Source organism: Monodelphis domestica, chromosome 3, assembly GCF_027887165.1.
Source record: "Monodelphis domestica isolate mMonDom1 chromosome 3, mMonDom1.pri, whole genome shotgun sequence".
Taxonomy (NCBI): domain Eukaryota; kingdom Metazoa; phylum Chordata; class Mammalia; order Didelphimorphia; family Didelphidae; genus Monodelphis; species Monodelphis domestica.
In genome coordinates this window covers 124,727,465-124,747,868 of record NC_077229.1, presented here as the reverse complement: position 1 = coordinate 124,747,868, position 20,404 = coordinate 124,727,465, and the positions used below count along the sequence as shown (strand labels likewise).

Here is a 20,404-nt window from a genome sequence, read left to right as displayed (position 1 = left end):
CCCCATAGCTACGTTTTAACTTTAAATAAGCAGCCAGAAATTAGCTCAAAGCAAAGGGATTTACTTAATGGCATGCCATAAGTAGTAACAACAAAATATTTCCCCCATAATTATGGGGAAAACTTGCCACAGCATCATTGGAAGAACAGACACACATATAGAGAACATACATAATCAAAACAACTCACAGCACTTCTGGATCCCAAAATCTTTTTTTTTTCTCAAGGGGCCCTCATACTGCTGCCCTAGAATGCAGCATGTCTGACAGATAGGTCACACACGATTAGACTCCATGAGTCTCCTCTTCTTCCCAGGGCAATCAATTTCCTTAGCCAGACTCTCTCAGGCTCCTCTCTGATGGGCACAGCATCTCCAGTTGAGTGTTGTTCCTCTTCAACATGTCATTGCTTATGGGAAGAAGGGGAGATGGAATACCCCTTCCTCCCTTTCACAGATATAAGGGGAAAAGCGAAGAGCAGTTTTCTCTCTCCAGAACTATGTTCTTCCACAGCTGGCTTTCTTTCCAAGTTCCAGAACTGACCTCTCCCTTGTCAGAGACAGCTCTCTTGATGGCAGTAGTTTCTCCCTATTAACCCTAGCTAGCTAAATTGTTTTTAAAGATTACCAGAAATATGCCTGCCCCTTTAGTTATTCAATAGCTCTTTGATAATTGAATTGTTGATAGAAAAATCTATTCATACCTCCTAAAGAAGCAAGAATATATCAAGACTCACCTGCACTTCCTTAAAACCTGTCAACTGGCCACTTTCAGTTTAATGCCATTAATCTGCTACAAGTCTACTTGGGTGTGAGCCACTCAAGGTTTCATCTGTTACATGGTGCAAAGTAATACTCAAAATAAAGGGGCCCAACTCTTTGAATTCTTCAAGTTCATCAAGTGGTCTAGGGGTACCAAATTGATCAAGAATCCTATGATCAATTTTCTACTACAATATTATCAGGTATTATGTCCAATGGAATCATCATTTCTGCAAGCTAATTCCAAAAGAAATATTCTAGCATTTACTCAGAGATAAAATTATAAATTTTATATACATTATGAGTATATACTGTATATACTAAATATAATGTATATATGTGTGCCCTGTATTTGTGTGTATATATGTGCTCTCTTATATATTTAGAAAATGCCATCCTAATTTTAAAAATTATTAATGTATATAAAGAATCATAAATATAAACAAACTTTGAAAGTATTTAATATTCAAAAACAAAACAATGTGAAAAACAGTTCTAAAGTGAAGAAAAGGTAAAATTATGAAAATAAAACAAGGTAACAAGATTCCTCAATTATAAACAACTCTTTAAGTATGAATTAGTCATTTCTGGAAGCCAAATCAACCATTTCAAGGAAATGAGGCATTATTTTAGGCTATTAAAGGAAGAATTTATTAATTGTATCTAATGAATTTATAAAATGTCTAAATCACTCTTGGGGTACAGTGCCCACATTCAGGGATTATGATTCAATAATCATAGTAATTGCTATAATGACAATTTTCCATTATCATTTATTCTAATTATATAACTTTTCTAATTTAGAAAATTAGGAAATCTTCTATATGACCCCAGAGGAGAGAATTAGAAAGAATGAGTGGAATGTGCAGAGGCAAATTAAGCCTAATGTAAAGAAAAAAATCTTTAACAATTAAAGTTGTCCAAAAGTAGAATGGCCTGCCTGGGAAAGTTAGTGGATTCCTTCTTACTGGAAAGTCTTCAAGTTGAGTTTAGATAACTATTCAAGGGTATCACAGAAGAAATTTTTGATTAGGTCAAAGGACTAGATGCAACATGCCCAAAATTTAACTTATTATCTTTTCTCTTAAACCAAAGATATCTAACCTTTTATGTGTTTGCCCCCTTTGGAAATGTGTTGAAATCTATGGATTCCTTTTCAAACCAATATTTTAAAAGCATGGAGCAATCCATGGGTTACAATAAGTAGTGTGAGAGAGAGGATACATGATTGATAGAGATAGATTAATAGATAGATAAATGAAGATTAAATTGCTTTTCTGCATTATTTTTGAAACTTAAGTTTTCTGCAACATACAAAAGTATAATACACTTAGTTATTAATATATACTAGGTCTGTATCCCAAAGAGATTTGTTTAAAGACCTATATGTACTGATGCAGAATGAGGGGAGTGAGGGAAAAAATTTGGGTCTTATAATTTTTGGAAAATGTATAGTAAATATTGTTATTACAGGTGATTGGGAAAATAAAATTTAGAAAAAAGATATGGAAATGTTTGTGTTGACTGCTGTTTGATCAGTAAATAATAACAAAAAAATAAATATTACTTTTTCAAAAAATGTTTAAATAGTATAAGTCCATATTATGTAAAATTCTTTTAAGAAATATGTATTCATTAACTCCTTTTCACTTAAATTTCTATATCTTAAAATGAGGAAGGGACTAGATTATATCCAGTAGAAAGAAGATAAACTGGGTTTAAATCCCAATTCAGATGTTTACTATCCATATCACCTAATCTCCGTGGATCCCAGTTTCTTCATCTGCAAAATGAAGAAATTAAACCAAATAGTTTCTCATGGTTCTCGCTGATCCTATTATCCTATATAGCAAAAGTTCTTTTCAGCTCTAAATTTCTCTTGTCCTATTTCAATAGCATTAAATATGAGACCCTGAGTTCCTTTAGCCAATGTGAGAGTACCACAGGATTTACAAGATCATAGATTTAGCATCAGAAGGGACCTTGGAGATCTATTCCAAACATATTTTATATAGATGAAGTTTTGTAGAATAAATTTAAGTGCAATATATTTTTAGAGTAGAGATTTGAACTGAGGCCCTCTGCACCTCTACTTTAATCTCTATGTTTCATGATAAAGCTGCAGGTTTTAAAGACTATATTTGTCTAAAATCAATTCATCACAGACCTTTGGCATGGTGATCATCAGGTGTCCAGTTGTTTGAGATCTTTTAGCACAACTACTATCAGGTTTCACTTCAGCAGGAAGTACAATTTGAAATGGCTGAAAATAAGAGTTTATAGTATTATAGTAGTTAATAAATATTTGTTGAGTGACTAACTGATCAAACTATTATGTACATTTATACCTACCTTACCCTTGACCATTACTCGGACATAAGTTGGCTGTACATCAACATCAATTAGAGAAGTATCCATGAACCTTCAAAATTAAATACAACAGTGGTTAATTCTTATAAAAACTTAAGTGTATAGAAATGTTAATCTAAATATTCATGAATAATTTTAAATTAAGTAAATTCAATTCTATCCAACTAAAAAAAAAATCACAATACTACAATATTCATTTTTATTGGTTTGACCACATCTCAAAAAATAAGTCAAAATCCCAAGACAACTTCAGCTTGAAAAGAACTAAATTTAATAAGTAACTCCAGCCTCAGCATCATTATTAAATGTCTTTTATCTTTCTATCTTCAGACAGAAACAATAAAACTAAATAATTTTTATTTTGTGAATATATCATTTTCTATCCTTCTACCTTGGAATGAAGTAACCACAAGTTTTCCCATGGTTTTAGTAGTTCTAAAATTTTTCAGTCAGTCACCTCATATATAATTAATAGATTCCTCAATACTGCTTCAAGATGGTCAGTACAGTGACTTCTCCTCCTATACCTGAAATAATACCTAGCTGAGAATCAGCGCAAGTCAGGAGGTCAGATCTAATATGTTTGTAAGGCAATGTTAGAATTTCATTGCATAGAATAAAACATTTATATATGTAAGGTTTGGGTAATTGATTTATTCAACTTTATCCCACTTAAAGTACCTCATAAGATGTTCAATCAATCTCATAGGCATTAGAGTAAGTTTTGTAAGTCCTTTTAACTCTAGTGATGTTACACAAGAATTATGTTCAACAAGGCCAAGAAAACTTGGACATGCCCCCAGAATCATCTATAAACTATTAAGCAATTTGAGAAGGGACAGATTAAAGAGACTAAAGCAAGTATGTCATTACTTTGGGAAACAAAGGTAAGAATGAATTATGGCCCAGAAAGGAGAAGCCAAGGAAAGTCTTTGACTCCACAGGCATCTCAGTTCAGATGTGAGCTGAGAAATCCCAAGGAAGGATCAGCTTTTTCCTCAATTTCCCTTTCCATTGCCTGTCTACGTGTATAAACTATGATATAATTTGATATTTTATTACCAAAATATTTCTGCTAAACTAAATATTTTGCTTCAACCACAAAGAAGGATTAATTAGAGATTAATGTAAATTCTAATTTAAGCAGAGAATTTTGACTAAGCATAACTTTTTCTTTATCATAAACTACCTAAAGCTGAAGAAGAAGAAATCAGGTAGACACATTTCCTCTTGGGCCTAAAACAAGCTAAATAATTTTCATGGCAATTTTATCCTGTTTATGAATACTAGAAAAATCAGTACAGGTAAATAAAAATATAAATAACCAAAACGTAAGATATAAAAATGTTAATTTAATATAATATTGATCATTGATTTTTAATTTCATTTTATTATTTTAATGAAAATTCTTATCTTCCTTTAACTAAAAGAATTTATAACAAAGCAGCTTTTCCTAGTATCAACTGCACCAGCCTTGGAGACTTGAGTTTAAGTCTTGCCTCCAGTACTGAGTATTTATGTGACAGTGGCCCTTTCTTTCCTTGAGCCTCAGTTTCTTCATATGCAAAAATAAATGACCTTTTTTCTATGACCTATTTCATAAGGCTGTTGTGGGGAAAGTATTTTATAGACCTTAAAGTACTCTAATTCAAGTTATTTTTACTATTTACATTATGTATCTGATGACTCCAAGATGACCTGATTACACATAATGACATCTACTTTCAGGCACAACAGCAGAGTAAGCAGGTCTTATTTGTTATGAGGGACTCTGCTTTCTGGGGAGTTTATTTGTGTGTGATGGAATGTGTCTGCTATATCAAAACCAAATGTTTCAATTAAATGATAAATAAATCACATGACCTGACCAGAAAAGTACTCAGCAAGACGATGTTCATATGAGCACAAGAAGGTTGACATAAGTTAAACTAGAGGCATCAAATACATAGCCTTCAATCCCAAATGTGGACCAAACCAGACTAAAATGTAATTGAGAAATGCTTTTCAAAAATAAATAAAAAGACACTAAAAGACAGATAACACTAATATGTGGTTTTCATTGTGCAGTCTGCAGGGATCTTTGTGTGTTTCTATTTGAGTTAAGACACAATTGAGCTAAACCACAGCTCATTAAATCTTCTGACCACACATGGAGGTAGTACAGTATTCACAGTGATGACTCCCAAAGCATCAAGGTTTCTCAGTTCATTAGCCTATGACCTAAATTGATATGGCAGTCCAAAAAATGAATGTGATCTTATATTGCATTAAATGTCTAGAAAAAAAGAGATTATATTTCCACTGTCCCTGTCCTCTGGTCCAAAGACACCTGAAGTACATTTAGTATGAGATGTCATATTGAAAATAGACATTTATAGCTGGGAGAGTAGGGACAAAAGAAAGGTGTCGAGTATGGAGAAATGCCTCAGAATCATTGTATGTGAAGACTGGTTGAAGGAAAAGAGGATGTTTCACTCGGGGAAAAAAAGAAGACAACAAACATGAAATCTTTCCTTGACTATTTGAAGGTCTGACTACTGAAGAGGAAATGAATAATCTCTTTGGCCATAGAAATTATTATAGTTTTTATGTGATGAAACTGTCCCTAACAATATCATCCAAAAATGAAATGGAGGATCTCAGGGGGTAGATTATTCTTCCTCATTAAAGACTTTTAAGCAATGGTTAGAAGACCATGTTTCTGGACATGTTTTTTTTTTTACCCTTACCTTTCATCTTGGAACCATGGTTCCAAGACAGAAGAGAGGTAAGGGCTAGGCAATGGGGGTTAAATGACTTGCCTAGGGTCACACCGCTAGGAAGTATCTGAGGTAAGATTTGAACCCAGGACTTCCTGTCTGGGCTTGGCTCTCAATCCACTGAGCTACCCAGCGCCATCCCACCCCCTACCCCCCTTTTGGACTTGTTAAGTGGATTTTTGTACAAGCATGGTTGGACTAAATGATTCTGAAATGACTACCAACTCTAAAGTGGGGAGCACTTTCTTGTTGCTCGTTTTATGATACTGGTCTATGTCCTTCTCAAGCAAGGTTTGATGAAGACAAGGGAGAACATCAAGGGATTTGTGGCAGACTGAATCAATATGTTCATACTGATTCTTGGGGTTCTGGGTTCCCTTCCTTGTGTATACATTCTCTGTGGCTCTAATTCAACATCTACTCAATTAACAAAAGGTGTTCAAGGGGTCTAGTCAGCCTAGAAGTATCTATGGGAAGGCTACTGTGTTACCTCTCTGTACCTATTATGGCAAGCAGTGCAGTAATCAAATCAAAGAGGACATTAGGAGAACTACACAATATCACAACCAGCACAACAGATGCTAGCTAAATGTTTGAAGCTCCCACTATATCCCTGATGAAATGTCTAATCCAGAGACTTTAGCCTAAGCCACAAACTTCAGTTTGCCTGTTGCAAATCAATGATACATTTTTCTTTTTTTTTTTTTTAATATTATTTTATTTGGTCGTTTTCATACATTATTCACTGGAAACAAAGATCGTTTTCTTTTCCTCCCCTCCCCTCCCCCCCCCCCCCCCCCCCGCCTTTCCCTCTCCCATAGCCGACGCATGATTCCACTGGTCATTTTTCTTTTTTAATTAGATATGAGGACAAATAAAACTACTTTTAAGTTAGGTATAAGTATTACATAAAGTAATAAAATACATTTACCTATATACAGCAAGATCCAGGACAATTTGATTATTTTTTTCATCATCTTTCAAAGAAAAATCAAGCCTAGCAATAATGGAAAAGAGAAAAAGAAACAGTTAGACAAAATCCTCACCACATTATATTTAAAAACAAAGTAAGGGGCAGCTTGGTAGCCCAGTGGATAGAGTCTCAGACCTGGAGTCTAGAGGACCTGGGTTCAAGACCAACCTCAGATATTTCTTAGCTGTGTCATCCTGGACAAGCCACTTAACCCCACTTGCCTCGCTCTTACTGCTCTTCTGTCTTAGAATTGATAATAAGACAGAAGGAAAGGGTTTTAGAAAAAAACATTTTTTTTAAAGTAAAACAAGACATATCCCAAAAACTTCTATTAATGTGGGTAGTTTGGTATTTGAACTATATTTCTTAATTATTTATAAAACTTCATGAGAATTAAGCAAAACACTGAAACTTTTTATCTATAGGTTTTTTTTTCAAGCATAAAAATTTATGGCAAGTTATAGATATACTTTACATTGGTGCAGAAATAGAGACATCTGGTGGTTAAAACTTTCCTTTTTTAACCTATTAAATTAATTTTTGCTGAAGAAATCTAGATTAAGATTTGTTTGTAAATAAACAGATACTTTATTAGTAAGACTTTCTATAGTCTGATTTTTAAAATCTATATATCATTCCTTAGTTTTTATATATTAAATACATAAGAATTCTTATTAACATAAAGACCAATCACAAATATGGAGGACCAATGATAAAATATCTTCTGACAGATCAGTGTGTAATTCATATCAACTATATGATATATTATTGGTAGAGACAAAGTGAGACTTTTGAATTTTGTTTTGTCTACTTAATAATTGCAAGAATTCTTGTTTTCTTTTCTTTTTTTTTTACTTAATGGGAGATAGAGGAAGAGAAAATCAATTAGATTCTGATAATTGAAAATAAATTAATTTGGTCATGTGAGCAATTACACATTTTCTTTGATCCCCATGACCACTCAAACCCCTTCAAAACAGAAATTATGTTCCAAAGACAAAGGGACTTTATCTATTTGCATGGTGTGGGACATTTGAGAAACCAAAAGAAGGGGAAAAAAACTCAAAAATGGACAGTCACTAACCCTGAGCTCTCTCAGGACTCCTCCACAATATTCCTTGCTACCAACAGTGAGGCCATCCTAGCAGACACAAGGATACAACACAGGTTTACATCAAAAGCCATACCAGCAGGAAAGAAAGAGGAGGAACCAGGTACTGGTGTGGATTTTGAATGTAAGCCATTGCCTTATAGATCCTGGCCCCAGGGTACAGAAGTTTACTCAGGTTTTGAGAGTAAACTTTGAACTGCCACACCTGGGAGAAACAGGCCAGAGAACTGAGAAACAGAGAACAATACAGTTCACCAGGGGAATATACTGTACATTTGCAGGGACTATGTAGCACTGCATAAAGCCTGAGGGAAAGAGCACAGCACCCAATGGGAAATAGTCCTGACCATCCAAAAGTCACTTGAGCCAGAGGACAAGGCTGGTGAACTATGAATTGCCCAGTATGGAAAGAGACTGAGATTCTTTGAGATCTGACCACCTAGGAAACCACAATCACAAGGGAGGGAACCAGAAAATGAGTAAAAAGGAAAATAAAGGGTAGAGGGTGAGACTGAAAGTATCAAGATTTGAAGAAGAAGAAAACAATTAACAGCAGAAGCAAATATGTTCTCTAGATCTAGTAAACAAGTTTAGGCATCTATGAATAAATAAATAAAATAAAAGGAATATGACTCAACACTTGCTGAGACAGAGGACCCACAGGAATTTGAGGAGAACCCAGAACTACAAAAGATGATTATTCCTGCATGGCTTAAAAGACAAAATATAATTATGAGAGCAGAATTTATATTCTACACAGAAAAAAATGACAGAATAGGAAAACTTGAATTTGCAATGGCAAATCTCACCAAAGGAACAAAATAGGGAACAGTAGATTGGGAATGCAAATATTCAGAAGTTAAGGAAAATTTAGATAAAGATAAGCAAAAAATAAGAATATTAAAAGAAAATATGCTCACCTTATAAGCAAAACATACTGTAATCCAAGACAGGATGCATAAAGAAAATCTAAGCACAATGTCTCCTAGAAGAACATGACAAGAAAAAAAAAAACTCAAGCCATAATTAATTTAGTAATAGAGAACTGCCCGGAATTTCTAAACACAGAAAGGAAAAGTCCAATTGAAAGAATTCACAGATCATCTCCATCGAACAAAAATGGTTGCACACTCCAAGATAAATAGTGGTTAAATTTAATTATTCAGAAACAGCAAGTTCTGCAGGTCATCAGGAGAAAGACTCAAATACAAAGCAAAGAACATTAGAATAATGAAAGATTATTCTGCACCCACTAAACAGAAGAGGAAGGAATGGAATATTGTGTTCCAAAGAACATTGAAACTCAGGATGAAGGCCAAGGTGACCTATCCTGAAAATCTAAGCTTAATCATATGAGGCAAAAGATGAATAATAAATTATAAAGAAGAGTTTGAAACATTTTAGAAAGAAAACCAGAACTAAAGAGATTATTTGCCTCTTGAACATTCCAAACAACAGAACTGCAGAAGTAATTAATGTAGCAGGCCTGGCCAGTAACAGCAAAAAAGTAACATCAAAGAGGCCACTAAGTGACTTCTTTCTACAGGTAAACCAGGATATAGGAAATCTGGTAGAGGTAATAGTGAAGACACCAACAAGGAGATATTATGCAGAGAGCCTAGACACCCTCTGCTTAGAAATAAATATTTGTGGCACACATAGTACAGAAAGAGGAAAGCAAAGTGAAATAAAGTGGTGCATGGGGTCAAATCAAGGGTTAGCAAGGAAGGGAAGATGACCTTTTTGATCTGAGAAAGAGAAAAGCCTACGTTGGAATGAGTGAGGAATGGGGGAGAAAGAGAGGAAGAAAGCCTTATTTTGGAGGTAGGAAGAAGAAGATTCTATTAATGAAAGCTCCTATAACTTGAAGGAGTTTGGTAAAAGGATATAAAGATCTTAGATTGGATGAGGCCTGGGGGATTTGGTGCTTGAAGTCCTGAGAAAGAGTTAGTCACAATCTTTGGGGGCACCTGAAAGAATGGAGAACATAGACATAGGGAGGAGATTTCTAAGGCAAATGTAGGAAAAATGGTCAATATGAGAGGGTATCGATCAGTGATGGGCTGTACGATCAAGAACATAGTAGGGGAGGGACTTTTTCTGACCCCTACAATAACTGGTATTGTTCTGGAAATGAAGTACAACAGAAAAGGGGAATCCATGAAACAATTTCTACAAGGCAATTCCAGAAAGCACCTGGAAGTGAGAACCTAGAATGGATCTTGGAAGATTTGAATGCATGAAAAAATAAAAAGAAAAGAGAAATATCAGATAATTGGAGGAATTGTTAATCAGAAATTGAAGAGATGGACAATGGAGAGAATGAGAAGAATCTTTTTTGGAAAGGAGAATTAAAAATGAGATTTCAAAACTAATAAAATGGACTAACTAAAGGGGAGGAGAGGAAGGAAGAGCCTGCCTGATTTTTTTTCCTCTCTAGGAAAAAGGAAGGAAAAGAAATATATAATCAAATAAAATCAGTATAGGAAAAAGAAACTAATAAATAAAACCCTAAAAGGAAAGAGATATCAAAGGAGAAGAGATCAGGGGTAAAGGTAAAAGAGCAAGGGGAAACAGGGTCCTCTTAAAAATATTAAAGTAGAACTACAGCAATAAGAGAAGAAGAAATTGAGAGAATTAGAATAGGCAATGAGGAAATAGAGCTCTTTACATATATGATAATATACTTTAAAAATTCAAGAAAATCAACCCAAAACCTTAACTAAACATTTAACAACTTGGGTAAAATCACAGGATATAAAATAAATACATAGAAATCATCATTTTTATACTACCTAAGTCTAACAGGAGAGGTGTAAGGAGAAATCCCCTTTAAAAATAACTGTAGATATACAAAATATCTGGGACTTTTCCATCTGCCAAGACAAACCTAGAAACTCTGAAGAAAACTCCAAAACACTCTGCACCATTTAAGTAAGATCTAGACATTAATTGCTTATGGGTAGGCCAGTGTAATATAATTAAAATGAAACTCTACCTAAGTGAATTTACCTATTCAGTGCTACACAAATCAAACAATCCAAAAATTATTTCAGAGAGCTAGAAAAGCAATAATGAAATTCATCTGAAAGAGCAAAAGGCCAAGAATATCAAGAGGATTAAAGAAAATAAAATATGAAAAAAGGTGCCTTAGCTGTAAAGGATCTTAAATTGTATTATAAAGTGGCAACCATCAAAACAATATGGTACTGGCTAAGAAACAGAGTAGTGTATCAATGGAATGGATTGGGCACTAATTAGTAAATGGTCACAGAAACCTAGTATTTGGCAAACACAAAGATCAAACCTTTGGGAAAAGAACTCAATATTTGATAAAAACTGATTGGAAAAATTCATATCATATACCAAATTATACAGAATTCATATCATATACCAAAGCAAAGTCAAAAGGGATACATGATTTAGAAATAAAGGGTAAAGCCATAAACAAATTATAGGAGCATAGAATGGTTTACTTGTCAGATCCATGGATTAGGAAAGGATTTATGTCCAAACAAGATACAGGGTTGTATATTGAATGTAAAATAGATAACTTTAACTATATTAAAAAGGTTTTGGATAAACAAAACCAATGCAGTCAATACTTGAAGAAAAATAACAAACTAAGGAAAAAAATTATAGCAAGTATCTGTGACAAAGGCCTCCTTTTTCAAATATGAAGTCAAATTTATAAGAAAACAAAGAATTCCCCAACTGACAAGAAGTCAAAGGATATGAAAATGTGATTCTCAGATGAAGTATATGAAAAATGCTTCAAATCACTATTAATTAGACAAATACAAATTAAAACTCTGAGGTAACCCTTCACACCTATAAGACTGGTTAATGAGATATAAAAGGAAAATAAATGTTGGAGGGAATGTGGGAAAATAGGGACACTAATACACTGTAAGTGAAGCTTCAAATTGATACAACTATTCTGGAAAGAAATTTGGAACCATACCTGTAAAACTATGCATACCCTTGAACCCAGAAATATGACTATTTGGTCTGTATTCCAAAGTTATCAAAGAAAGGGGGAAAGTACCTACTTATACAAATATATATATGGCAGCTTTTTTTTTTGGTGGTGGCAAAGAATTGGAAACTGAAAGGATCAGTTCAGGAAACTAAACAAGTTATGGTATATGATTGTAATAAGTAATGACAAATAAGATGATCACAAAAAACCTGGAAAGATATATATGAAGTAATGCAAATGTGAAAAGAGTCAGAAGAACATTGTATAAAGTAATTGAAATAGAAGTGTAAACTGAGGAAACTATTACTGCTTGAAACAGAAGAGTAAATCTGTGTTACACTATTACGTGTTGCAATGACTGAATGCTCTGGCTTGAGACTAGAGAGCAGCTGCTACAGGGGAACCTGATGCTGCCACACAAGGGAACTGCTACCCAGGGGAACTGCTCTGGGGAATGCTCTGGTGTTTACCTACTGATCCCTACTGATGATTGATGGATCAGCATATCTTTCTAACTTCCTCCTCCCTTTCACTCCCTCCCTTCTCCAACCCTCTACTCCCTGCCCCCCTTAACCTCCCAATTCTTCTTTAAGCCTTTGGCTTCTTCCCTTCCCCCTAAGTGAACCATAAAGATCTTTTCTTTTCCTTTTTCAAGTAGGGGTTTATTGGGATAACAGAATGGGAAACTGAGGAAAGTGGGATGAGAGTTTCCCTATCTATAAGGGGAATTTGAGAGGGTTTTGGAAATAGTCCAGTAACAAAGGTGAGAACAGTTAGATAAATGGAGGACAACAGCTAAGATCTTCTTTCTTCTTTTACTACACCATCAAGGTCTCTCAGTTCCTCCTGGCCAGCTTAGACTCTCAGAAAGAGATAACCAACTCAAAAGCCAAGTTTCTCCTTCTTCTCCTCTCTCTGTGGCCAGAAAATCCCCAACTCTTGGTCAGTCAAAATCTCAGAGAGCACAGGGGTCTCCCCTTGATCAGAAAGCCCCCCCAAAAAAGTCAGCACAATCAGGGTCTTCAGCCAGCCTCAACTGCCAGCCTCAACTGCCAGAGAGAGAGTGAGACACTCCCAGTCCCCTCCCCCTCGTCTGTTCAACTGCCACTCCTCCTGGGAATATTCTGTTTTAGAATCTTCATCTTGATTGACAAGACAGGTCCCCAGTTTAGTCTCTTGCATCTTGGCTTGTCCTTCAAAACCTTTCTCTCTTCAAGCCTCTTCCACAATCCCCCCTTTTATTAGGAAAAAATGCAACTTGCATTTTTCAATGATATTTACCTTAATAATACTGTCATCTATCTATCTTAACTTTGTTCTATTATAAATATACCTTTACCCTCCCCAAAACAACAAAATCCTAACTCATCTTAGCTATTCTATCTATCTAAATGCTAAACTAAGAGTGGGATAGGAAAATGGTTTAGGTAAGGGATTTACATGACAAAACTTTTTTACCTCATAACAAATTAAATAACAATTGTCAAATCAATGCAATAATTTCAGCAACATTCATGCTATGATCTTATGTCCTATTGTCTATATAATCACTAAAAAAATTTCCTATCACTAACAAATGCTAACCAACAATCATAATGAAATCTAACTTCTATACTTCAGAACTACTATGTCTCTACTTTCTTATGCCTTAAGCAAATACACTAGGCTATCACTAATGTTAGTAGTTAAAATATTAATGACTTACTTTAATAAAGTTAGCATGTTAGATATTAGTACTTACATGTGTACTACTATAGTAGCTATACAATTTTACATAGGTACATTCTTGTAGATTTCTGTGCAAACTCAAGGAAAAAAGAAAAATCTTTAGCTGTTTGAATTTCCCACAGAAATCTCATCAGTGTGTCTCTTTGTTATGCCTATTCACGTTATATACTTGCCCAATCCATGAATATCTTACTTTGCTATGTAGGATGTATGTGCAAATATATGTGATATCCACGTGTATGATGAATCCTTACACATCCTCACGATCCAGAATTCCAAAAAACAAAGTTCCAAAGTCCTTCCATGTCTGGTCATGTTGCTTATTGAAACTCTCTTCCTTCCACTCTGGTCCTTCCTCTGGTCTGCATGCTATTCGCCATGATCCAGACTTGATTAAGACTTGTGTTCTTCAAATCAAGGTCCTCTGCAATAATCAGGAACCCGGGAACATACATACAGTGCATGTGTGTGAGATTTACACATGTGTGTGCAAGTAAGAATGAAAAGTTACTTTTGCATGGAAGTGAGTTGAATTCTTTGTGCAAGTAGAATTCAGCAACCTTATGTGTGTGCAAGTAAGAATATGTATGATTTTCTTCATGCATGGGGGTAAGCTTTGCTCTTGTTTCTCTTCGTGCTTACAAGTTAGCTCAACTTGTGTTTTACTTCATGCATGGGGTAAGCGTTATACCTAAGAGTATAGTTTTCAATTTTTCTTTTTTCTTCATCAAGGAGGTCTATCATATGGTTACTGTATGTATTTTTGAATGATTATAGTATGTAGTTCTTGGAGATAGTTTTTTGTTTTGTTATTGTGTCATGCAGAGATGATTTTTATATATCATATTGAGGCTATTTTGTGGCTGCTAATTTTTCTTTTTTTTTTATAATTGGCTGCATTTTCTGTAGGAACTGCTATCCTTTCATTATTTTAACTTGTGCGGCACTCTCTCTGTATTCTGGTGGCTAGTATTCTCCAGTGCTTTCAGTAGGCTTTCATTCACAAGGCTTATTGATTTCTTCTCCTTGGGCTATCTGTGTTGCTGTTCATGACCAGGACTTTTTCTCAGATGTCATCTGTATATGTATCATCACCGATGACAAGTGAGGTATCTGAAATTATGAGATAATAACTTCATGGTATACCCTTTCTCCCTTCCTTCCCCCGGTATAGACTGTTATAGGATGAAGGTTGAGAGATATGGATAACCTTTTTTTTTCAGTTCTCAACTATATCTTGCTGTTAATGTCTTGTCATGACAGATTCAACCAATGTGAATCTATGCTTCTCTAGCATTCTAGATGTATGTGTCTGCCCTAGTTATGAGTTGGAACTTTACTACAAGTTTAGGAGTGTTCTTGTTGAATTACTTGTTCTTCTTTTGCTGGAATAACTTATTTCCTCTGCTATCCCAAGACTAGTTTTCATTCACATAAGGTTTAGTGTAGAATGTTACCTTATGGAACTCCAACTAATCTTGGTTTCACTGTTACAGCTTGAATGGTACTTGTCATGTTTTGAAGTTAGAGAATAGAAGTGAAACTGTTATCTATGTCCCCTCCTCCATTTATCCACATGTTTCTTAATATTATCCTTCCCATTCCGAATCTGTATCCACATAAGTCATGTAATTCAACTTATCTATAAAATTATTTTCATTATCAACCCCTAAGCTTGAATAAATTTTTTCTAATGGTATACAACTAATTCTGTGCCCAAAGAATAACTCCTTCTCAGTGTCAAGGTAAGAGTTTGTTTGCACTGGTTCTAGGTATTCTATCTTTTCACTTGTGTCCCAAACCTACCCTTCTTCATCTACCTCTTCATAAAGCTTATAAAACTGATAAGGCATTTGTTCTACATCATCTTCAGACATTATTATTATACCTTCTGGTATCCCTTCAGATTCAGTATCTGAATCAGAGTCACTAAATATAATCACTATGCTATTTGGATCTTGCTCAATGCCATGTGAACTCTTGTCAGATGTTAGTAACTCTGGCTTTGTAGTTTGACCTAAGCCTTTGTCACCAGCTTCTGTGTTGCTCAAATCAGTTTCTGGATGTGTCTCACTACTAAGCTTTTGATTTTCATTTTGAATTGATAAACTTGATGGTGTGGGGTTAGCTTCTTCTTCTAGATCTTCTCCATTGTTAATAATCACAGATCCTATTCTACCACTAGTCTGAGGTTTAGATTTAATTCCATTCTCATTTGACTGTGTAGAGATAGGAATCTTTCCCTCTATTTTATTACTGTCTTCTGGGAATAAGGTTTGTATTTCTGCATTTCCCCCTGCACCATCAGTAATAGGATGGGCATCTTCATGTTGCCCCTCACAACAACATGTATCTGTTTCTGGTTTAGTAGCCAAGGTGTTCATAACTAATGACCCATTGTCTATATCCTTGCTATCCTCTTCTAGGTGCATATGTAACCCAGTTAATTCTTCTTGATTTGATTCATCCCCAATGAAGTCTTCAGTGGAACATGAATCTAAACCATGGCTGTTACTTTGGCCTGATACCCCTTTGCCATTTAGAACATTGGCATTAACTGAATCTTTGGTTGTTACTAAGCATGCCATCCCATCTGCAGATTCAAATTTAACTGATATGTCACCTCCATTACTTTGAATATGATTAAATTTTTCAAAAGTAATTTTAGCTTCATTTCCAGTTATTTTTTTCTCAATTAAATCACACAATACTGAATGGAAAGTTTTAGCTTCTGGTTTCAAGTCAGATGACTTTTCTAAGGGTACCTCTGCCATAAAGCTATTTTCAGAAACAACTGAGTTTGGTGGAAGTTCATCTGTGAATGTTTTTAAAGCATTGTCGTCTTTAGCAACAGTAACCTTTAGGGAATTGAAATTATGTGTCTCTGTATCAGTCACAAACTTTTGTTTGAGTTCTTGTGACTTTTTCTTTCTTTTTCTCTTGCATAATTCAATCCCATTATCCACTCTACACTGCAAAAAAGTTCTCTAGGAATGATTTTATTTCCTTTACAGACTTTTCCTGTTTAGTTTCTGTACAACTCATTTCAAAGGCTTTCATCTCGTTTACTATCTGAGATGTCATTTCCTTAATTTCTACCTCATATTCTTTAATCTTTTTCTGCCTTTCTCTTGCCTTATTGCAATGGCTATCATTCACAGATTCACATCTTTGCACTGAATTTTCACTATTTCCCAAGTTTTCACTATTAATTTCAACTGCAGCCTCATTGTCATTATTCCTACTATTTGTCACACTAAATAACCTATGGGCTTGGCATCATAATTCTCTTCTAACGATATCTGAATACTTTGGTTTTGCTCCAGTTTCTATGGCCTTTTGCATCTCATTTAAGTCTGTAGCTTACTATGAGGACTTTAACTTACAATGTGAACAACAGGTGGACTTCTTGTACCTAGTTTATGCATTGTTTTTCTCCATTATTATTCTCATGTTTCTTTTTTAAAAAAACAGTTACTGATCAAGTGGCCTTTCCAGTGGCAAAAGAAACACTCCCTAGTTTCTCTTTGCACTGGTTTGCCCTGTAACTCAGTACCTTTTGAGAAGATGTTGTGTAAGTCCTAACTTTGTTTAGATTTTTAATTTCTTCAATTTACTTTTGTTTTAAATCATTCTCTGTCCTCTCTAACATATCTTTCAAGTCTTGGACTTGCTTACTCTGTTCTAAATTATTTTCATGTAGGTAAGTCACAGTTTCTCTCAACTCAATCAGGGAAACTGGGTCATACTAAGGGAAATAGTTCTTGAAAAATATTTTCAAATTGGGTGTGCATCCCATAAGAAATTGTCTACGTACATGCCAGCCATCTCTTCAGTATCAGCTTCTAGACCTAAGATTGACTCTGCCATTTCTGACAGATGGTCTATGTATGTGGCAGGATGTTCCCCTTTATCCTGCCTGACCTTGTCAAACCTGGACCATGCACTAGGTTTGGAACAGCATCGCTTAATGGCTTGAAGCAAATCCTCCCTGCACTATTTAAGGTATGATTTGCAGGTTGGATTGGTGAAGTCCAAATCTTCTCTTTGATCTACAGTAGGCCAGCTTGTCAAATTGCTTTCAAATCTAGTTATTTCCACAAATTTCCTTTGTCCATGGGAGCTGAACAGTTCTAATAAAAGAAATTCAACATCCTCGAAATCTGGATCAAAGATCCAAAATGCTCTCTTCAGCTCCTTGTGGGACTTAAAGGGATTGTCCACAAATTTTGGAAAATTACATTTAATGGACTCAAGTTCCTGAGGAGTGAATTGTCTATGGGCCTTTGAGTGAATAACACCAGCATTAGTTGTTAGTTTGGTGACCTCCTTCAAAGGACATAGTTTCTGAGGGGCACTAGCAGCCTAGTTCTCATTTCCAGTGCCACCTTCAGTTTCCTGAGGTGCATTCTCAGTTTGCCCATTGTCCTTGCCCATAACTAGATCTAGACCTTTTTCCTTGATCAGTCGTTCAAATGCAGCCTTAATCATGCCTTCTAAGTTGGTATCTACAGCCATAATCTTCTCTGCCTTAAGGGGAACCATAAATCTGAATACTTTCTTAACTTGGGATAGAGTCTGCAACACAGCCATAAAGATTACATATACTTGTGCCAGGAATTGCCAGAGAACCAATTCATGTTGAAATGGTAATTGTAAAACAGTTATTGTAACATTACTAACATAATCCACAGTTTCCACTACCATTTGGGTTATCTTGCTGTATAGTATATGGAATACCCAATAGCAGGCAATGGTTGCAATGATCACCCCACCAAAAACTACTTGTTTGAACATCTTTACTGTCTTTCTTTCCTGCCTGTGGGATTGTTGGGTACAGTCAGACTAAGGGTGCCACTTGAAATAGAAGTGGCGAATCTGTGGGAAACTGAGTGAAACTACTACTGATTGAAATAGAGAGGTAAATTGAGGAAAACTATTTCTCTCTTCATGCTTCTTCCACATAATGGCAATGAAGTATGATCCTCAAAATTGGAGAGTCCCAAAACAAATTGTGGTACATGAATGTAATAGAAATGATGTATGTAATAAATACACAGAAATATGGAAAGATATACATGAACTGATGACAATATACCCAGTAACCACAGCCATAAATGGATATTACACACACAAAAAAATCAAAGGTAAATGTAAAAAAAATTACAAAAATCAAGCAAAACTCAAGAGCCAGTACTATAGTCCAGAGGACCTGACTTCTTGCTATGTGACCCTGGGCAAATTACTTATTCCCAATTGTTCAGTCCTTATTGATCTTTTGCCTTAGAATTAACACTCAGTATCAGTTCTAAAAGATCAAGTTAAACTCAAATGAAGAGATATGAGAAGACACTCCCAAACCACCTCTTTATGGATCACTTCAAATACTAAGTGAGGTGAAGTTTCCTGATAAATAAATTATTATCAGCAATGGGGAACAGTTCTTGTCTGATTGGAGCTCTGGGCTTGAAGGATGGGTAGGAATTAAATAATTGCATGTTGGAGCAGATAGGGGAGGAACTGAGATACACATGGGGAATGGCATGAGCAAAGGATTAAAGGTGAGACAGTTCCAACTGTGTTTCAGTACTGAGAAATGGTGGCTCACTTCAATTGCAGCATAGGGTAGGAAGTAATATAAAATAAATATGAAAACAAAGAGTGACACCAGATCTTGGATGGCAAAAGAATCTAAATAAGGGTATATGTAGTGGATATTTTCATACCTAGAAGTCTTGAAAATTCAGAAGGAAAATTAGCATAGCAATGGTATAAAAAGAATTAGAAGGAGAAAATATAATTTGAAGTTATTTAACAATGAAAATAAATAATCCAACATGAAGAGCTTTTAGCAGATATTGTAAGAGTATAACAATGAAAGGGTACTGAATTGAATCAGAAAAACAGAACACAAAGACATTGCTGAAGGAAAATATGCCATACATGAAGTATTATTTTAGAGTATAACAATATCTACCCAAAACATAACCCAAAGCAATGAACAAAATGATCACTCCAGATTGGAATGGAACAGATCCACCCACTGCCACAAAAGAAAGAATTCACAATTTTATTTCTATTATTCAAGGTTTGAAATTTTAAGCAAAAAATATTGAGATGAATTAGATAATCTTTTTAAAAAAACTACTTCATAGAATTGTGAAACATACTGGTTTTTTTCCAAATTCAGCCTATATATAGCTTGTTTATACATAGCTGTTTATGTGTAGTTTCCTTCTTTAGACTCTGAACTCCTTAAAAGAAGGGACCATCTATCTTGCCTTTCTTCTATCCCTAACACTTACCATAGTATCTGGCATATGGCATAAAATTAAGAAATACTTACCAATTGACTGATAATGGATCTTTGAGCTTATTGATGTAGACATTTCCCCCCAGTAATAGCAACAGCAGCTTTTCACATCTTCAGCTTCTTAGCCATATCCTCTAGTGAGTCCCACCAGAATACTGGTGGATGATCCCTAGATTTCATAGGGAACAGTATAGCAGACAGGCTGTGCAGTTACTATCCTACACTATGGCTACCATACCAACACACGTCCAGCAGCATCTTTTTGCCTCCAAGATCAAAATACAAAATCATTTATTTGCTTAAAGCTCTTCATAAGCTGACCTCTTCCAAACTTTCTAGTCTTCTTATACTTTATTACTCTACCCATAATCTATGATCTAGTGACTCCAGTCTCTTTGCTGTTATTTGA

General features: G+C 35.0%; 1 protein-coding gene across 5 annotated transcripts in view; it reads right to left on the bottom strand.

The window, feature by feature from the left end:
• DNAAF11 (dynein axonemal assembly factor 11) overlaps positions 1 to 20,404 on the bottom strand; it is a 103,026-nt gene that overhangs the window by 23,116 nt on the left and 59,506 nt on the right. For all 5 annotated transcript variants that reach the window (XM_007488351.3, XM_016431901.2, XM_056823073.1 and 2 more), the window contains 3 exons: positions 6,820 to 6,885; positions 3,112 to 3,181; positions 2,927 to 3,022 (listed from right to left, as the gene is read on the bottom strand). In XM_007488351.3, coding sequence (XP_007488413.1) covers positions 2,927 to 3,022; positions 3,112 to 3,181; positions 6,820 to 6,885 — 232 coding nt within the window. The remainder of the gene's footprint in view (positions 1 to 2,926; positions 3,023 to 3,111; positions 3,182 to 6,819; positions 6,886 to 20,404) is intronic.